Source organism: Cnephaeus nilssonii (genome assembly GCF_951640355.1).
Source record: "Cnephaeus nilssonii genome assembly, chromosome: X".
Classification (NCBI taxonomy): Eukaryota; Metazoa; Chordata; class Mammalia; order Chiroptera; family Vespertilionidae; genus Cnephaeus; species Cnephaeus nilssonii.
In genome coordinates this window covers 7,550,393-7,571,994 of record NC_137071.1, presented here as the reverse complement: position 1 = coordinate 7,571,994, position 21,602 = coordinate 7,550,393, and the positions used below count along the sequence as shown (strand labels likewise).

General features: G+C 37.5%; 1 protein-coding gene across 2 annotated transcripts in view; it reads right to left on the bottom strand.

Moving 5' to 3' along the window:
• Positions 1 to 3,889: 3,889 nt before the first annotated feature.
• Positions 3,890 to 21,602, bottom strand: part of PPEF1 (protein phosphatase with EF-hand domain 1) — a 132,386-nt gene continuing 114,673 nt past the window's right edge. For both annotated transcript variants that reach the window (XM_079764511.1, XM_079764512.1), the window contains exons 18-23: positions 19,414 to 19,599; positions 17,446 to 17,588; positions 13,324 to 13,430; positions 11,074 to 11,237; positions 9,630 to 9,714; positions 3,890 to 8,835 (exon numbers count right to left, since the gene is read on the bottom strand). In XM_079764511.1, coding sequence (XP_079620637.1) covers positions 8,627 to 8,835; positions 9,630 to 9,714; positions 11,074 to 11,237; positions 13,324 to 13,430; positions 17,446 to 17,588; positions 19,414 to 19,599 — 894 coding nt within the window. In that variant the 3' untranslated portion in view covers positions 3,890 to 8,626. The remainder of the gene's footprint in view (positions 8,836 to 9,629; positions 9,715 to 11,073; positions 11,238 to 13,323; positions 13,431 to 17,445; positions 17,589 to 19,413; positions 19,600 to 21,602) is intronic.

The window sequence follows — 21,602 nt, the reverse complement described above, 5'->3', positions numbered from 1 at the left end:
CCACAAAAATCAAATCAATATAATGTTTGTATGAAAGTAGACAAAAATTAATGGAAACATCTAGAAAATCTAGAGTTAAAATAGTGGTATGCTTGTGAAATTAGTCTATGACAGGTGTGGTCATTCAATTTAGTGGGAAAAGCATGGATTATTCAATAAATGAGGCTGGAACAACAGGGTATCTATATGGAAGAATATACAAATAAACCACATATTATAGTATATAAAACTCCTGGGTGTAAAGACTTACACGCAAAAAAAAATGAAAACCTTGCAAAAAACCCAAGAGAGTAAATATATCATCTAAAGAGCTTCTGTAAATCTGGAAGTTATAGACCTTGGAAAGAAGTTATAGTTCTAGAAAAGACAACATAGTCCTTGGAAAAACCTCATAGTCCTTGGAAAGACCCTACAGTCCATGGAAAGACCCTACAGTCCATGGAAAGACCTTCTGCTAGTCCAGAAGTCATAGAAGCAAATATGGATATATTTACTATCCTATATAATAAAAGGCTAATATGCAAATTATTCCCTCAACAGGGAGTTCGATCAGGAGTTCAACCTGAGTTCAATCAGAGGGTGGGGCTGGCCAGACAACTGCCTGTGGCCCCTCCCCCCGGCTGGCCCTGCCCCCAATTGCGCCCCCATCAGGGGCAGGGCCGGCCCTCCAACCACCTGTGGCCCCTCCCCCCTGCCAGCCAGGCACCATCACCCGATTGGGGCAGGCTGGCCGGACTCCACCCGTGCAAAAATTCGTGCACCAGGCCTCTAATTTAAAATATAACTTTTGTATGATAAAGGTAACATGAACAAAGTCAATTAACAATAGATGTGAATTAAAATTTGTAATACAAACGACAGAGGGTTAATTTGTATACTAAACAAAAATACCTTACAAAATGAATTAAATAAAGGTGAATAGCCCAAAATAAAAATGACCAAAAATATCAATATATAATTCACAGTAAAGCAAGTCCAGACACATGAAAAGCTGTTCAGATTCTCTAGTAGGCAGGTCATATAAATTAAAGCACTTATGAGATATTTTACACCCATCAGATTCACAAGGCATTAAACTATGACATCTAATGCTGGTATAAATGAGGGAAAAGGGAATTTTCATAAATTTCTGATGGAAATGGCACTGCCAAAGATTTTTTTGTAAGACAATAGAACAACAGCACTTAATTTTAAAAGACATTTACTATACTAACCAGCAATTGGACTTCTGGCTGACTATCCCATTAGTAGGAGTGGATTAGTACCCCTATTTAGGGACATATGTTCAATATTTATTGCTTTGCCTTAGTGGCAAAGAGCTGGAAACAAAGTAAACAACTATTAAAAGCAGGATGGCTGAATAAAGACTGGTCTGCCATAGCACTGAATTATTATATAGCCATTAAAAAGAATAAATTAATAAGCAAAATGTTCATGGCAGCACTGTCCATAATAACCCCAACACCTATCAGTAGTAGAATGCATAAACAAATTCTGGTATATCCACACAATAGGATATTATATAGTAACCAAAATAAACAAACTACAACTATTATGAACGTTATAATTTTATACAAAAAAGTATGTACTGAATGGTTCCAAATCTATAAAGCACAAAACAGGCTTAAAAAAACCAATGCTCTTAAAGTTAAGATGATGGCTACCCTTGAGTTGGGGTGGAGGGTGGGGGTGAGGTTCATGAAAGAATGCATAATGGGGATCCTGGGACACTGGTAATGTTCTGTTTCTCAATCTGGGTGGTGGTTACATGGTTGTATTCATGGTGGAAATTCACCAAATAGTATACTCATGATTAGTGCATTCAAAAAAAGAAAACGAATTAGAGCAGGGGTGGGGAACCTTTTTTCTGCCAAGGGCCATTTGGATATTTATAAGATCATTCTCGGGCCATTCAAAATTATCAACTTAAAAATGAGCCTGCTATATTTGGTCAAACATTTCATTAACTCACCCCTAATGCCTTGGCAGGACCGGACCAAATGGTTTTGTGGGCCTTATATGGACCGTGGGCTGAACGTTCCCCACCCCTGAATTAGAGCCATTGAGTTTGCAGGGATTTCAACTAGATATTATTGGTTGAGAAAAGCAGAATGCATAAAATTATGTATAACATAATCCCATTTTTATACAATATACAACAATAAATCCACCTTGATTATGTATTACTACGTAAAATATATACATATGAGGCCTATATATAGGTTTATATGGAACAGATAAAAATATGGAAGGCCATGTATTAGGTTAACATGGCTTCCCTATGTGAGGGAGAAGGAATGATGAAGGCCATGCTTGTGCTGGGGGAGGAAAGGTTAAAGGAAAGAAAGTGCCCCTGTTCAAAAATATATATAATATGATCCCATTTATGTAAAAAAAAAAAAAAAACAAACTCCAACATCAAAGAGGAAAAATATTCAAAAATAAGTTCGACCAAAATTTAAAAATTGAGACCCGGTAAATGACACACGTTGCATAATTCAAGCACCATGGCATATTATGAACATTCAATCATTGTCCAGATAAAAATATGAAGCCCTCAAGATTATTAACAAACTAGAAGCTCGTTGCACGAAGTTTCGTGCAATAGACCTTCCTTCACCTGGCTGCCGGCACCAGTTTTCCGCCAGCAGCAGTTTTCCTGTGGCCACCTGCCAATCGGAGCGCCTCCAGCCAGCGCGATCAGCCACCCCGAGAGGAACTCCGATCGGGAGGCGCTCAGATCGGTGGGTGGCCAGAGGAAAACTGCTGCTGGCGGAAAACTGGTGCTGGCAGCCACGCAATCGACCACCCCCGAGTTCCGCCACCGGCCCTCCTGTCAGCCCAATTGGCCACCCCGAGTCCCGCCCCCAGCCTGCCGCCGGCCCAATGGTGGGCATAGCAGAGTGATGGTTATTTGCATACTTCCCTTTTATTAGGTAGGATAGCAAATAAAAAAGTCTATGGTATTTACCAGCTTCTAGAAATGTAGTAGACTCCGACAATCTGAAAATCCTTTTACTATAATCACCTAGAAGTACTGGGTAAAATGTAACATAATTATTTTAAATGTACAGCTAGGCTCATAAATTAAAAAAGCAAATCCCCGGGTGCCAGAAACAAATAGGGAAGTGACAAAACAGAGGGGTGAGTGCTTGAGCTAATGGGGGTGGCGGGTATTTGTCTCCAGAGCCTAGGGCTTTGGTGGTAATTCCCACACAGCAGTAGCAAATGAGGCTTTGGCTTTGGGAGGTAGGGAATTGGAACTGAGAGCTTTGCATAAAGCCAAGACCCTCGAAGGACTATTCTATTTATGAAAGATTTATAAACAAGAGAGACCACAGGGCTTTAGGTGGAAGAAAAAAAGAAAAGCTGAGAATACTAAACCACAGGACCACATTTCACATCGCTTTTACTCTACGCACATCTCAGGAACTCCAGACTAAAAAATAATGAAAGAATTATTCCTGAAGCAGAGACACTCCTGAGGCACAAGGCAGAAGCAAACAAAGACTTCTCTGAAGAGATGCTCCTACATCCCAAACATCATGGGGTTTTCACAGAAAAAAACAAACAAAACAAGCCCTGTTAATGATGAATTCACAATAAAAAAAAACAAGGTCTAAGAATGAACAATCCAACCTGATCAAGATTTGTACATAAGACAAACATACAATTACACCCAAACAAACTCCAAATACAGAGAGATAACCAGAATGAGATTATAAATGGAATATGTATAAAATGTTTGAAGACTAGAAGGGAAACAATAAAATCATTAGAATTAAACCCTATGAAAAAAAGAGCATGCAGAATTAAAAGACAGAAAAAACAACAGCACCATAATATATGTTTGGATGAATCTTTAAAAAAAAAAAAGATTACAATAATGATGAGAAATTCTTTATTAAAAGACATTAGCAAAGACTAAAATAACTGGGGAAAAATACACCATGTTCATGCATAGGAAAACTCAATACAGTAATGATGGCAATTCTGTCCAGATTAATCTATAAATGTAATACAGTTTCCATAAAAATCCAACAGGGGATTTCCCAGCATTAACAAGCTTATCCTAAAATGTGTACAGAGGACTAAAGGATCAAAGAAATGTTGAAGGAGAATAAAGGTGGAGGAAAAGAATTCATAATAGCAAATATCAAGACTATTATAAGCTGTAGTTTTTAACACATGAGGTATTCGTCAGATGATAGACCAGAGAGACCATTGGATCCTAACAGAAAGCCTGGAATTAGAGCTTAATATGACAGAGGTGGCATTTCAAATGAGCAGGAACGAATGAACAATTCAGTAAATGGTGCTTCTATATCACACCCCAAAATTTCCAGTGGGTGGAAGAGCTAAATGCTTTTGAAAAGTAAAATGTTTAAAACTTTTTGAAGAATACTATTATAGTAGATTCTCATTATTTGCAATAGTTATGTTCTCTATAATCTCTGTGACCACCGAATTTGCAAATTGTTCCTAGAGAAACAATTGTTCCTTTGGTCACTGTGAGCTTCTGATAACAACATTTCTGTCATTCAATCAACAACATAACTTTGTTTAATGTGTGTTTCTGTTTTAAAACACTTCATTTAATATATATTGTTGGTTAACACTGAACTCAACGGCTAGCAACACTATAACTCATGTCTGAATAAAGTAATTTTCTCCATAAGGCACCTCATCACTTTCTTGCACTTAGGAACACTAGACAGCACTTCAATACTACATTTGGGGGGCATTATAAACAGCAAGATCGCCAACAAAAAACATAAAAATGAAAACAAAACACTAAAAAAAAATCCCATGTGACACTAAATAGACTGTCAGGACACTTGTTTACAGCAAGAGAGCTGGAAGAAGACAGACCATCACTTTGTTCGACCTCAACTGGGAACATAATGTGACTCAAAATGTCCACTACTTTGCACATAGTCACCATAAATATTGATTTTCATTTATAAATAAATTTTAGTGAGTACATGAAGTTGCAAATATAGAATCTGTGAATAATAAGGATCAACTGCACCTTTATGATATTTCCATGGTTGGAAAGGATATTTTGGGGTTTTGGTAAAATTCAAAAATTACAAATTGTAAACAAAAATTCAGAACTTTACTTGAAGGTATATGTCAGAAAGAAAGTGAAAAATCAAGTCACACACTGGGAGAAGATATCTGCTTCACAAATAAAGAACAGTGGGTCAGCATCAAAAACTTTAAAGTTCCTAAAAATTAGTAAGAAAAAGACAAACAGCTGCAGTATTATAATAAGCAAAGGATAAGAACAAGACTTTCTTAGAAAATAGACTGACCAACAAACTAATAAGATGCTCAATATCACTTGTAATAAAGAAATATAAATTAAAAGTGAGATATTTCACAACTCTCCATAAACACATACACACACAGAGGGTTGGGCAAAAGTAGGTTTATGGTTATTCATATGGAAAATACAATAATAAATAATAATACAAGAATAAACTGTTTTGCCGAAACCGGTTTGGCTCAGTGGAAAGAGCGTCGGCCTGCGGACTGAAAGGTCCCAGGTTCGATTCCGGTCAAGGGCATGTACCTTGGTTGCGGGCACATCCCCAGTAGGGGGTGTGCAAGAGGCAGCTGATCGATGTTTCTCTCTCATCGATGTTTCTAGCTCTCTATCCCTCTTCCTCTCTGTAAAAAATCAATAAAATATATATATATTTTTAAAAAGAATAAACTGTTTTTCATGTACTCACAACTGTAAACCCACCTTTGCCCATACCTGTATGTGTGTGTATGTGTGTGTGTGTGTGTGTGTGTGTGTGTATGCTTTGTAAAATTGAATTGTGGTTAAGCACAGCTCATATTGGGCAGAAGTTTTACAACATTAAATAGCAATCTTTAGTAAAATCAAAGTAAATTTTTAGGTAAATTTTCCAATAAAGGCAGATAATTAATTCCAGAGATTAGAAGCCCAAGGGAGAAAATAAAAATTCCAGAAAGAACCTGAGACTCAATAACCAGATGATCTAGGAAGCAACAACAAAAGGCCATCCGGTACTGCCAGAGATTGGACATTTCTTAAAACCACTCCCCTGGGATCATCAGTGGATTTTCATGTGAGATAATGGGGCAGCTCTGTGCACATCAGGTTGTATGCATGCAGAGCACTCATCTTTAAGCTTCTGTTCTTCTGGAACCACTCTCAGCACCAAATTCTGTATCAATCAGGGTTCAAGCAGAGGCCAAACCCATAGGTGATACACACACACACACACACACACAATCTCCATCCATCCATCCATCCACTAGGAGAAGTAACTTATGCAAATGTGGAAGCTAGCTAAGCAGACTCTTGTCAGATTGTAGACACCATACCTGATGTTGGACCTTGAAGCCCACAGGGCAGGCAGTCAGGAGGGAAGATCCGAAGCAGGCTCAAACCCACAGGCTCTCACTGGCACTCCACGAGAATGGACTCAGTCCATTCTTATCGCCTATGGCCTTGGTGAACAGGTCATTCTGCAGAAGCCAGGGCCCTTTGTCACAGAACTAAACACACACACCTGGCCCAGGAGTCAGAGAAGCTGACAGGATCTAAGGGAATGTAGAGTGATGCAGGCCTGGCTGGGCCTCACACCAACAAGGTGCATCAGCAGCTCAGCAACACTGTGTAGGAGCTACACAATGGCTGTGCTTCCCTTTGTCTTCCATCTCTCTCAAGAGTCTCCCTCATGGTCTACCTTAACTAGAAACATACAAGAAAGGGAATTCTGAGAAATGTAATTCAGCCTATTCAAGTTGACACATTACAAAGCCATCACATTCTTTAATGTTTATGTGTCTCTTTAGATCCTCCTTTCGTTCTTGAGTCAGCTTTAGTAAATTATATTTTCTCCTAGGAAATCGTCCATTCTCCAATTTTTTTAAAAAAAAATTATTGGGATAAAGTTATTCACGGTATTTTTAGCAATTTCTGCTAGAGCTTGTTATATCCTTTTTTTGGTCATTAATATTATCTTCTTATATGGTTTCTAATTTCATTGCATTATGATCAGAGAATATAGTCTCTTTGTTACCGATTGCTTGATATTTGAGATATTTTTAGTGGTCTAATACAGTGATTTCCAACTGGCGAGCTGCAAGAATTTTTAAAACATGCAATACCTGATCATTCCGCCAGGGGCACTGATCTCTTTTCCCTTATACTGTCAAATAAAAAAAAATGACAACAGCCAACACAATAGCCATCCAGTGTGAATGAATCAAAATTACACCTATTATTTTTTGTCAGATTGGCAAAAATATAGTTTTTGGTGTGTCGTAGAATTTTAGTAATTAGTTTATGTGTGCCATGAGATGAAAAAGATTGAAAATCACTGGTCTAATACATGATCGATTTTTATAAATGTTCCATGTGTGCATGAAAATAATATGCATTCTCTAAAATTAATTGCAGAGTATACACATACAGACACACACATAATCAGGTGGATTAATTTCGTTGTCCAATCTTCTATATACTAACTTATTTACATGATCAATTACTGACAGGTATATTCAAAATCTTCCTCTATTTCTTCTAGTAGTTATGTCAATTTTTACATTATGAATTTTAAAGCTCTTTTATTATATGCATGTTTATAATTATTATATCTTCCTGGTGAATCACTCCTTTTAGCATTCAGTAATGACCTTTTTTATGCCTAATTATATTCTTTGCCTTAAAGTCTATCCTGTCTAATGTTAACATTGCTATGATTTTAATAATGCTCTTTTCCCCTACCCCATAGGGTTTTCTTTTACTTTCCTACCAGCTCAGTTATACATTTAAAAATATATTTGTTATATTTTATCCATTATTTTGGTGTATATAGCAGGCAGTGTTGTAGAAAATATATCTACCCTGGCATATTGATAGATCTAGAAGTTCTCAAACTTAGAGAAAAATCAAAATACACTTGCCTTTAAACAGAAATCTCTTCTTGTGGTTTGATATGCCATCAGAATAGCAGAATAAATTGCACAATGTATGCATAACCAAGGCCTCATCTTACCTATGAAGGTGTCAAACCATATTCAAGGCAAGGCTCAAACTGAAAGTGTTCACTTTGTATCTCCAACGAACAACAAAATAATATGTTTTCAAATAATACATTCCCACAGCTTACCCTGAGAATCTGACATAGCCCCCAACCCTGAAGGGTGGTTCCCCCACAATTAAGAATTACTGGTTTATGGCATCACCAAAGATTACAGTTGAAAGCTGGAAATATTTTATTACATTAATAGTTCAGTATTCCTCCTCCTATTCCTAGGCCACTTACAGATGGTATAGTTTTTTTTCTGTGTTCTACAGTTTTCTTTCTTTTAGTGTGTTTCTAAACTGCTCTGGTCTTCTGGTTAGTGGACATCAAAGAGACCAACACTAGGCTCAAAATCAGTTTCTCTCTAGAAATGTGTGAGTCCTACCACTGGAGCTGACATTTAACCTAGTCTTAACAAAACAGCTTACTAGGCACTTCTAATACCCACGTTACACATCTGCTCATGGCAGAAAGTGGGTCTATTGTTTCTACTACTGGTACTGCAAGATTGTATTAGTGACCATATTCTTAAGAAGGGAAAGCTCTACTTCTTGTTAAGCAAGTTGGGTCTTGGATTTGCTCAAGTTGTCAAGTTGGTGTACTACATAGAAAGCCTTTAAAAACTCATTGAAGTCGATGCTTCCATCTTTGTTCAAGTCCATTCTTTCAGCAAGCTCATCAACTTGGGAATCGCCAATATGAAGGTTGTAGTGACTACAAAAAAGTTTCCACATAGAATGAAATTCTTCCATAGAGATAAGACCTAAAAGAATATAGGAGAAGGCTGTGAGTGTTCATTTTAAGACCCACCGAAGGGAGGGGTGTGGAAGCCATACAGATTGAATAGTCCCAATTTGAAGTTCACTAACATGCAGAGGGAAAAGATATGCTGGGACTCAATAAGAGCATTGCAAACAATGACCCTGTCATTTTTTTATAGGCAATAATTTACTTTTGTGTTTTTACCATTAATTTTTTGGTGTTCAATAATTTCTGTAGTTAAGGATTATCTGATGATTTTTTAAAGTTTGAAAATATGGGTGGTGGGCACACGATGCAATATACAGATGGTGTATCATAAAATTGTACACTTTAAACCTATATCATTTTATTAACCAATGTCACCCCCAATAAGTTTAATGAAAAAAAATAAAGTATTTCCACAAGCAATAAAAAGTTTGAAAATAAGTAATTGTGCATCAAAGCTAAGCAGAAAATAAGTTTCCATAGCCCTCAGTCCCAAAAATAGAATCAGAACTCTAGGAATGATTTTTATTGCCAGGAGTAATGATGATGTTTAAATGAACAGTGAATTATCTTTGCATCTGTGCTGGTGATTTATAAAAGGAGCTATTCTTGTCTGACTGATGGATACATAGGCCTATATAGGAGCATATAGTCTTGAATACAGTTTGTAGCCAAACTAAAATAACAATAGTATTAAAGATGAGTTCTCCCCTACCCAAAGTTAAATCAAGTTTGGATAAAGTATGCAATAGTTCAGAGAAACAAACTAGCCTTTGCTTACTGCTAGTGAACTAATCAAAGTTCCTTTACCTGAGTGATCAGAGTCAATGACATTAAAAATGATTTGCAGATCAGATCGGTATCTGTACAGAGTTTCAATGAGAGCTGACTGAGCCTAAAATAAAGATTTTCTAAGTGTTAAAACATAGAATTAATAACATAGATCAGTTTTAGTAAACATAACAAGCATAAAGCACCATCACCAATTCAAAGTAGGGGATTTAGATAGCCATTCGAAAAGGCAGGCCTTCCTTGGAGTCCCAACCCTCTTTAATCAGATAGAAGACCATGCTCTTGCGTTCTGAGGGATCTGCAGTCTGCACTCCCCAAGGGACAGGGCCAAAGCGAATCAGGAAGCAGTAAATAACAGCCAACATTTATTGAGAACACCTTGTGGTGTGCCAGGCTCTGCACTGAGAGTTTTTCTGTGGGTTGTTTCATTCAGTCCTTAACACAGCCCCAAGGAACAGAACTACTATTATGTCGACTTTACAGACTAAAGAACAGAAAGGTAAAGTAAGTTTCCCAAGGTTCATATAGCTGGTAGGTGGGATTTGAATCTCAGCTGCCTGAAACCAAGGCCTATGAGCTCAGTCACCATGGTAAATTGCCTCTTAAGTGAGGCCCAAAGTCTCCTTCCTGTGAATATCTGAGGCTCCCACCTGTACTTTTACTTCCTCTCTCTGCTCTTAACTTCTCACCTCCCCTGCAACCCTTCCAGTCTTAGTTCCCATCAGCTCACTTTCAGCCCAATGTTATAACTAACTGCTGATGAGTCATTAATTAATAAGTATTGGGGGGGGGGGTCTGACAACTCTTCCTGGGGTATTTCCATTTTAATAAAGGATTCTAAACTTTAAAAGTCCTTAAGATGCCTGGCCAGCATGGCCCAGTGGTTGAGCATCAACCTATGCACCAGGAGGTCATGGTTCAATTCCCAGTCAGGGCACATGCTTGGGTTGTGGGCTCCATCCCCAGTGGGGGGCATGCAGGAGGCAGCCAATCAATGATTCTCTCTCATCAGTGATGTTTCTATCTCTTTCTTCCTCTCCCTTCCTCTCCGAAATCAATACAAATATATATTTTAAAAGTCCTTAAGGTATAAAATGTCATGTCAGTAAGACTATGCACTCACAGTTTAATAGGGGATATGTTGAGTATTTTAAAGGGAGTGTTATATGAAAGACTGGATGTCACATCTGCACTTCTGCTGGACAGCACTTAAGAGAGGACTCACACATTTGACATGATTTGCTTGCAGAAGCTTTTTCTCTTTTTTGCTTATCATTAGAATGCACACTTTCCTGAATAGACCACAATGCACCTGGGAGATCCCTCTAAGGCCTTTCCTAAGATTGTCATTCCGGTCCATTAGATGATTCCACTCCCAACTTTTCAAAGGCCCAAGTTACTCTTACAGGTTGCCCAAAGGGTGTTTATAGCCAGGTTTTAGCCTGGGCTGTGTTTCACTTGCCTCTTTCACAGGTTTTTGGATGTGAGTATCGAGGAAGCAGGTCATGTAGTCAATATTCCCATCATCGTCTGTGAGAACTAGATGTGAACTCAGGGTTCTCCATGGTAAGTTCAGTCCCAAAACGTGTTCCATAGAAAAAGCCCACTGGCCCATAGAAATTTTTCCTAACAATAACAACCAAAAAGAAAAAGGAAAAAAAAGCCTATTAATTGGTTCATAATTTGATTTTTAAAATGCAACCTCCTCAGGGGAGCCAGTGGGAAGCCTGGGGTTTCAATGCCTGAGTGCCTCCTGCTCCCCTTTCCAGTTTATCCTACCAGGCCCCACGGCTCCATGGGAGGAACTACTAAAGAAAGTCTTTGGTATTCCCCAGCTCTTTCCTTTACTGTTATGTGTAAGCAGTCAGACTTTGGGTGTTAGATGTCTTTTTCCTTTTTCTGATTAACAAAATAAAGTATTTTATAATAGAAGATTTGAAATGCAAAAGGATACAAAGGAAAAGTTATATGAAGGACAAAAGATTACTTTTATCTTTAACATTTTGACATATTATTCACTTTTCATTTTCCCAGATTAAATGCCCTTTAATCCCCTAATACGATATGTAGTTTTTCAAAATATAAATCTTTATTTTTCCTGATTCAAGACATGCTTATTTGAAATGCTTTTGAATAAACAGAAAATAAAACAATATTCACAATTTATATGTCCATTCTACTGTTGGCAGACACTGGATTATCTTCAATTTGGGGCTATCACAAATAGTGCTGCTAAGAACATTTCCATACATGCCCCTTTGATGCATTGAACCTGTAGCTCAATTTGGGGAGAATTTATATCTTGACAACATTGGCCCTTGAACATAATAATATCTACCCATTTATTTCAATTCTTTTTCATTTCTTTTAATAATATTTTAGAAGTCTCACACATCAATCATTTTGTTTCTTCCTTGGTACTTGATTATCTATTATAAATGGTATATTTTAAGGTTTTATTATCAATAAGTTAATTGCTAGCTACACTAATTATCAATTTATTACCACTCTGCTCCAAATGTACCCTTCCTTGCCCTGTTTTGTGATATTGGAGCTGAGTCCTGTAAATATTTCCTTTTTTTTTTTTTTTTGGCAGCTGGTATAATGTTAGGCTTTGTCAGCAGAGGGTTCAGGAAGAATACTCTAAGACATGGCAGAAGAAATGGTTCTTGTATGCTTTGCTTCCCACTCACTAGTGAATTTAGCTGACACCACAGTGGTGTCACCCTTGCCAGCAGTGTGTGGGAGACACAGTGGTGCACACCTCAAAGAGAGTTTTGCTGGTATTACAGTGGGTGGCTTCATCCTCTCCAGCCCTGTCCCTCTAGTTGCAGACCAACTCTGACCTGAGACATATCAGTGACATTCTACTCCCTGCAGTGAGCCACAGTCACACCCTCTCTGATGAGGTCTGAATCTTAGCCTTGGTTGGAAGTAGGAGACTCTTCCAAGTTTGTTCCTTCCTTGGGTACCCTCTCTCAGCTTTAGAGATAGTAGCTGTTCCCTATCCTATTCCTATATTCTTTTATCACCTTTAGTAATTAATCATTTTTTACTAGTTAATAATTCTTTATACTAAGTTTCACTATTCAAAACAGTGTTGTGGTTTCTATCTTCTGAATAGGCTCTGACTAATACATAATGGCATTTTATTTTTTCCTTTCTAATTCTTATGGTTTTAACTTGCCTTATTTCATTGGCTAATATCCCTAGTAAAATGCTGAACAGTATTAAGAGTAGGCATCTGTATTAGTTTCCTACTGCTGTTATAACAAATTACCACAGAATTAGTGGCTTAAAATAATACAAATTTATACTCTTAGACTTCTGGAATTTCTAAGTCCAAAATCAGTTTCATAGAGAAAGGAGATGCAGCCTAGAGATTTATCATACTTACTGTGAGGCTGGTAAATGCACTACAATTCTGCCTCTAGATTCTAGCTATTTTTTAACAGGCAGGCCTTCCAGAGTGTCTAGTCTGACATATTACCAAAATAGAATTTAAATTCAGGATTGTTGTTTGAAAGAAGCTTACTGAAAAGGAGGACTACGCCCTTTTCCAAGCATATAGTGGATTATATTTTATTTTATCTCTGTCATTCCTCACTAGTAAAAATAGAGAACTGAGATCTTAAGAAAGCAAAGAAAATAAAAACAGATTTGTATATAACCTGGCATGTTAAGAAATGTAAGCATTACATAATTTTATTACCTGATTTAGTGCGGTCTTGAAGCTGGAAACTATGAATGAGATCAGTTTTTCGTGAAACGATTCTCTCTTTCAATATCCTGATAGCACTACTTTCTATGGTATTCACCCTATGTTAAGAAAACAATTATTAGGTGAAAATTACATAAATTATCATGTTCTGTTTCATGTTAATGTATTATGTTACCACTCACCAGTTTCTGCTTTAAAAAAAAAAGTTTTAATTGATTTCAGAGAGAGGAAAGGAGAGGAAAAGAGATAGAAACATCAATGCTGAGAGAAAATCATTGATCAGCTGCCTCCTGCATGCCCCACACTGCGGATCGAGCCCACAACCCAGGTGTGTGTGCTGACCAGGAATCAAACCATAACCTCCTGGTTCATAGGTCGACACTCAACCCCTGAGCCACATCAGCTGGGCAATAAAAACATTTTTTTTTCAAAATTAGCCTGCTATATTTAGTCAAACATTTAATTAACTCACCCCTAATGCCTTGGCAGGGCCAGACCACAGGATTTCGTGGGCCATATAAGGCCTGCAGGTCAGAAGTACCTCACCCCTGTTATATACCATATTAATAGAATAAAGGACAAAAACATATTTGACAAAATCCAATATTCTTTCATGATAAAAACACTCCACAAACTAGGCATAGAAGGGAACTTCCTCAACTTGATAAGGGGCATCTACAAAAAACAACACAGCTAATATACTTAATGATGGAAGACTAAATGGTGTCCCTGTTAAGATTGGGAACAAGACAAAAATATCTGCTTTCACCACTTCTATTCAACATTGGTCTGAAGGGTCTAACCAGGGCAATTAAGCAAGAAAAAGACATAAAGACATCCAGATTAGAAAACAAGTAAAACTATCTCCATTCATAGATAATATGATCTTGTATATAGAACATCCTAAGGAATCCACTAAAAACTAACAGAACTAATGAAGAAGTTCATCAATATTGCACAAAACACAAAAAATAAATTGTATTTCAATACACTAAAAATGAACCATCCAAAAATGTAATTAAGAAAAGAAATCCAGCTTCTGCACAGCGAAAGAAATCAGCATCAAAATGAAAAGAGAGCCCACTGAATGGGAGAACATATTTGCCAATGATACATCTGATAATGGGTAATTTCCAAAATACATAAAGTACTCATACAACTTAACAAAAGGAAGACAAACAACGCAATAAAAAATGGACAGATCTAAACAGATACTTCTCCAAAGCAGACATACAAATGGCATATGGAAAAATGAGACATAAGGAAAAAATGCTCAATGTCACTAGTCATTACAGAGATGCAAATTAAAACAATAATTAGGTACCACTTTATACCTGCCAGGATGGCTACCATCAATAAATCAACAAACAAGTGCTGGTGGGAATGTGGAGAAAAGAGAACCCTAGTACACTGCTGGTGGTAATGCAGACTGGTACAACCACTCTGGAAAACATCATGGAGTTTCCTCAAAAAATTAAAAATGGTACTGCCATTTGACCCAGTGATCCCACTTCTAGGAATATATCTTAAGAAATCTGAAACAATAGCTAAGATCTGGAAACAGCCCAAGTGTCCATCAGTAGATGAGTGGATAAAAAAGCTGTGGCACATTTACACAATGGAATGCTATGCAGCCATAAAAAAGAAGGATCCTTTACCCTTTGAGACAGCATGGAGGGACCTGGAGACTATCATGCTAAGTGAAATAAGTCCATCAGAGAAAGATAAGTATCACATGATCTCACTTACATGTGGAATCTAATGAACAAAATAAACTGACAAACAAAATAGATCCAGAGACAAGGAAACATGCAACAGACTGAGGATTCTTAGAGGGAAGCAGGGAGGGGAGAGAGCAATCAAAGAACTTATATGTATATATGCATAACCCATGGACTTATGTGAAGGCCTGGGGAGGGGAAATGAGTGGGAAGGAAGTGAGGGTCAATGGGGGAAAAAAGGGGGACATCTGTAATACTTTCAACAATATAGATTTTTTTAAAAGAAAAGAACTCCACTTACTATAGTACCAAAAAGAATAAAATACTTAGAAATGAATTGAACAAAAGATGTCCAAGACTTGTACACTGAAAAGCACAATAAGGAAATGAAAGGTCTAAATAAATAGAATAATATGGATTGGAAGACTTAATATTGTTAAGCTGCCAATAGCCACAAAATTGATCTATAGATATAAATGAATCCCTATCAAAATCCCAGTTGGCATTTTTTGCAGAAGTTGAGATTCTGATTCTAAAATTCATAGACAAATGTCAGGGACAGAGAATAACCAAAACTATCTCAAAAAAGAAGAACCAGGTTTGACTCACATTTCCCAGTTTCAAAATTTACCACGAAGGTATAGTTATCAGGAGAGTGTATTACTCACATTAGGATAGACATATAGATCAATGGAATACAATTTAAAGTCCAGAAATAAACATGTACCTTTATGGTCAATTGATTTTTGACAAGTGTGCCAAGACAATTGAATGGGGGAAGGATAGTCTGATTGTGCTAGGACAACTGAATGTCCGCAAGTACAAGAATGAAGTTGGATCCCTATCTTACACCATACAAAAATTAACTCAAAATGGATCAGACACCCAATTGTAAAAGCTTACTCAATAAAATTCTTAGAAGAAAACATAGGAATGTGTTTGGGGTTAGGCAATGGCTTCTTAGATTCGACAAATCATATATCTAATAAGTGACATGTATACAGGATATATAAAGAACTCTTACAACACAATAATATAAAATGGGGGAATAATATACATAGGAAATTCAAAGAAGAGAAAATGCAATTTCCAAAAACATAAGATGGGTAAACTCAGCTTGGCAAAAATAAGAATAGGGTAATAATATCTGAGACTAATGAGGATGTGAAGAAACGGTATATTGTTCTTCAGGTTGTTAATTATTACAACTCTTGGAGTATCCAGCAACATTTTAAACCTATAAATCCATAAATCTCATATTTTGAAATCTTACCTAAAAGCAGAACTAAAACTTATGCATATATATATACACACAGAGAGATAAATGTTTGTTATAGTATTGTTTTTAAGTGCAAAACCCTGGAACCATTCTGGATGGTCATTATTTGAGTAAGATTTACTCACTTTACAACTGTTATGGCATGTGTAGACTACAGAATATTATGTATCTATTAAAAAGAATGAATTAGGTCTATATGTACTAACATGGAGTGGTGTTCATGATAGAATCTTTAGGGAAAAAGTCAGTTGTAGAATAGAGTGTGCAGTGTGATTTTCTCTTTATAAAAAGAAATGTATGTATGGTGTTTACTGATTTTCTCCTCCTACTAGGATATGCATTTGATGAGGGAAAGGATTTTTGCTTATTTGGGTTATTGCTATATCACCTGTGCCTAAAACAGTGTCAGATACATAGTATGTGCTCAATTTGTTATTTTATTCAATGAATGAACAATTGCTTGTTTATTTTTGTAGGAGCAAGGAGACCAGGGTGGAAGGTCCACACCAGCCTATTAATTTCAGTTACCTACGGGGAAAAGGATTATGGAAAAGTAGGGGGAGAGATGATTAACATTTTCTTTATCTATATATTTTTGGTCTCACTTCTTAATAATATATTCATTTTATAATGAAAAATGTTAAAAATATACTGTTAAAGAGATAAAAAGAAGACAAGCTATGAATGCCATTACATGGAGAAACACACACAACTCTTTTGTCATATACACTGCTGGATAGAGAAGAGACAAGTAACTCCAGACTGGGCTGTTTTAGGGTAGGGACAGACAAAAACTATAGGTTATAGGGCTGGGTGATGTGGGAACCTTCTTTTTTTTTTTTACATTCAATTAAGGACTGGATGTTGACCACTTTATCCATCTAAAGAGATGTATAAATTTAAAAATTGCTCTTCTTGTTATCAGATATGAATGTATTCGCTACTTTGTGTCTGGAACTATTTCCATACCAATGAGTAAACAATAAGTAGTTGTCTTCACCCTCGTGGCTATTCTTAGTCACTTTGGATTGGTTCTATTTGATCACCAGTACCAGTGTTCAGAATTCCCCTTAGAAAAAAAAAAAAAAAGAATTCCCCTTAGAGTATACACACCTTTGATGAAGAGGTCCTAAGCATGTTGCCTTTGTTACTTGGTACTGGAAAAATCGAAGAGTTGTACTAAAACCCACCTTGACGTAAGCTCCTCTATTGCTGCCTTCTTCATAATAATTAGAAGCAGAAAATACCGTAATAACCTGATTAAAGAAAGAGAGGATCAGGTTTACATAGAGGTAATTCTCAAAATGTCCTTCAATAAAGTCAGAAATAGCTCAAGTCTTTAAAAAGCAAAAATCAAATGAAGTTCAGAATCCATACAAATCATTCAAGTCTGTCAAGATTTCCCATGATTCCACTGGAGAGAAACAAGGCTTTTAAATCAGTGTTCCCAGAAGTACTGATTTCTAGCCTTCATCCTCACAGGGTATGGCCTTGCAATCCTGTGTATAATCTCAGCTTTAATCTTAGAATCCTCCTTAATGCTCTGTTTTGCAAATTCTAAATTTTCCAAGGGGGTAAAGCCTTTATTTTCTTTCCTTGTGATATTTGAGCATTCAAAATAAAGCTTGTCTAGTATCAGTCTTTTGCTTTTGCTTGGAACTGACTGATTTAGAGGGCCCAGGGCCCTCCACAAAACCAGTGCTTCAAGGGCATAGAAATAGTGGCTAAAATAAGGGACCATGGCCATTCTGTTGGCTTTGGGGCTGTGGTGGAGGATGGAGGGTAACATCTGTCAGTGACAAGAAACCTAGCTTAGGTTAAATCCTGTCCTAATAAGTCACTGCTATTTTCTCTCCATTTTCTTATTACCAACAATCCTATATAATAAAAGGGTAATATGCAAATTGACCCTAACGGCAGAACGACCAGGAACAACCGGTCGCTATGATGTGCACTGACCACCAGGGGGCAGATGCTCAATGCAGGAGCTGTCCCCTGGTGGTCAGTGTGCTCCCACAGGGGGAGCTCTGCTCAGCCACAAACCGGGCTGATGGCTGCAAGTGTAGCAGTAGCAGCGGGAGCCTCTCCCACCTCCTTGGCAGCACTAAAGATGTCCGACTGCGGCTTAGGCCTGCTCCCCACCGGACATTCCCTGAGGGCTCCCAGAGGGATGTCTGACTTCCAGCTTAGGCCCGATCCCCCAGGGAGTGCGCCTAAGCCAGCAGGTAGACATCCCCCGAGGGGTCCTGGACTAGGAGAGAGTACAGGCCGGACTGAGGGACCCCCCTGAGTGCATGAATTTTTGTGCACCAGGCCTCTAGTCTCTAAATAATACTTGCCTTAACCACCTCGCAATTGTTAGTAAGAGCCTGAAATGTACTAATATAGTTAGGAAAAGCAAAAGTGTTGAAATAGAAGGAAATAACATGCAAATTTATATTCTTTTGTATTCATCACTGTTAAGTATTAGAAAAAGGGGCATCCCAGGACAAATTGGGACAAGATACCAGTTCTTCAGTCCTCACCTCTTCTAGCCTTATCACACACCACTGCAGGAGCACAATATACTCCATTTTAGTGGCTGCAGCTTAACTAACTACAGTGAGTGACTTCCTATAGATCACCTCCTTAAGTGAGTGGAGGGGAAATGTATTTTGTTGCTCTGCCCTGCACCAGGAACATGCAAAGGTGAAAGAGAGCAAACTGGATTCATGGCTGCCTTTTATGTGCTCAATGAGGATAAGTACATTCTCAACCCCACCTTACTGGCGAGTTGTCTTCCAATCAGTAAAAGCCTTTCTCTGTGTGTACTTAGTGTTGCATGTCAGTTTCTGTCTTTGGGATTAGGGGAGATTACGGAATTAAACCAAATATCCCTTAGGGTAAGGGACAGAGAGGCCCCGTCCAACAATGTATGTAAACCCTGCAGTCTCCTGTTTCTGTCTACCAAAGCATGGCCTTCTCCCTAGGTACCAGGGAAGACATCTTCCCATGGGCCTTTAGGTGAGACATATCCTGTGAAGAAAGACTATGCTTGGAGGAAGGATGTCTATGATGGTGTCACCAACAATGTTAACTTACCTTCCCATCATGGCAGACTTCATACCCTTCAGGCTTACATTCGTGAGATCTAATGAGCAGCTTCAAACGGTTTTTATTAAGAAACTTCGTGGTGACATCTGGCCCAAAATAGCAGCCCCCTCCTCGACTTGTGTTTGGATAACAGCCTCGTTTCCCTCTAGGATCACTCCACAGAATATCGATGACCTTAAAACAACAAATAGATTAGGCTGCTATTTACAAGTGAGAGTTTATCTTTCTAGATTCCAACTTCTTTTCCAGAAATATTTACCTACATTATCCCAAACTCTTACTATTTCTCATTCCTCCTTCAAAATTGTTTCATATTTTTATCCCCCATGAATCTCTTCGAGAATAGTTTTAATGATATAGCCACCACAATCCCTTTCTGCTCATCCCCAATAACCAATGTTGCAATAATAGTAACTAATGTAGAAATACCTAGTAATCATGAAGAATCAGCCCTTGACTTTTTTAAATCCATCACAAATGTTTCACAATTGCTGAATCTACAAAAGTATTTTCTATTGAAAGAACTTAATTGTCATGTTCAAAGGAGATAGCCGTTTCCCCGCAATGAACACACATTAGGCCCTGGTGTTTGTACTGTTGAGCACAGAAGGTGAGGAAGCCTTTTTCCTTTCACAAATACAGACAACTGCTTATCTAAGAATACCTCCTAAAGCATCTCTTTTGACTTTATGCCCTCTTGATAAGTACATTTCAGTTTCAACAATACATTTGGCCACTGGTTGGTTTCCACAATGTGTTCTCCTAAATCCACAAGTATTTTATTAGCATAACATTTTATTTTGGGGCTGAAATAAGCAAAAGCAGTCTACATGATGCCCAGGACCAAAGTCCCATGTTTCTAAGAATATGTTAATAGAAATGTGGGGGATTCCCGTTTGTGGCTATAATCTACGTATAATGTTTCTTTATTCAAACGTCTCCTACAGGAGCTTAAACAGTAGTGAGAAAAACTAAGTTTGTTACTAAATATGTATAACCTTGAGAAAACTCTCTGGATCTCAGTTTCTAGATCTTTCAAATCAGAGGTTTGGGCCATAAGACTTGTAAAGTATATCAAAGTTCTAACAAACCATGATTCTAAGAGTCTATATTTTCCACGTGTTTCTTTTGAGGAAATGAAGAAGCATGCATTTTTAAGTTGTACAGTTACTCTAGTGGGTCTTAAGAGGAGGACCAGAAATGGCTGTCCCACTAAACATGATAGTACAGCTATTTATAGGTTTGGCATTAAAGGGGAGCTAGACATCAGTAAGGGAAAAGACAGTGAGGTGGAGAAAAGAACAGAACTGGCTGGGTAACTGTTCTGGGATGACAGGCACCTGGTCAGAACTGGAGAAACACTGCACCAGGCACATTCCAGACACTTGTAGAGTTTTTGATGATTGATTGAAGTGAGAATTAAAACCACCCAAAGATGATTCTCCTTTCTTCCCTACTAAATTCCAACACGGGCACAACCCTACCCTACAAATAAATTAAATGGAACCCATTTACTTTGCTGGTGTTTATGATAAAAATAACACTTGCATTTTAAACCGAATCATATCTCGCTCCTATACCATAAATTCATGTTTGGAGGATATGACTTGGCATTTAGTATAACAAAGGAGAAAACATGGAACACAAGGAGTTGTGTTTTATAAGGAGGGGATTAAGATTTAAATTCCTACATGAGGTGCAAGTCATTTATAGCCAAAATTACCCCTGGAAAACCTCTTAAATTACCCTTAAAGCACAGTATATGTGATTTTGTGTATACAATCCTATATAGCAATGTGGATGTGTGATATTTTATATGTGTGATAATGTAAAATATATTATGTGAAAGTAAAATTTTATACATTTCTCTTCTTTTTGCCATATGTATATAGTTGAAATTTACATAAATTAAATGCACATATGATGGGACTCTGTTGAAATAGAATAATCACTGACCCAAGAGTTAATTCTTCAAGTGTCACCTGTGTCACTGGGACAAATTATTTAGCCTATTCAGGCCTTAGATGGCTCAGCAATTAAATGAGTAAGATATATGTAACACTCATTTTTCTCTGATTCAAAGTAGTAAGGGATAGGTTTATAGAAATGAACTTCAGAATCATTCCCTCCTTGAATTCTGCATTTCTTTTCTGTCTAGAACTCATTCACTTGAGTAG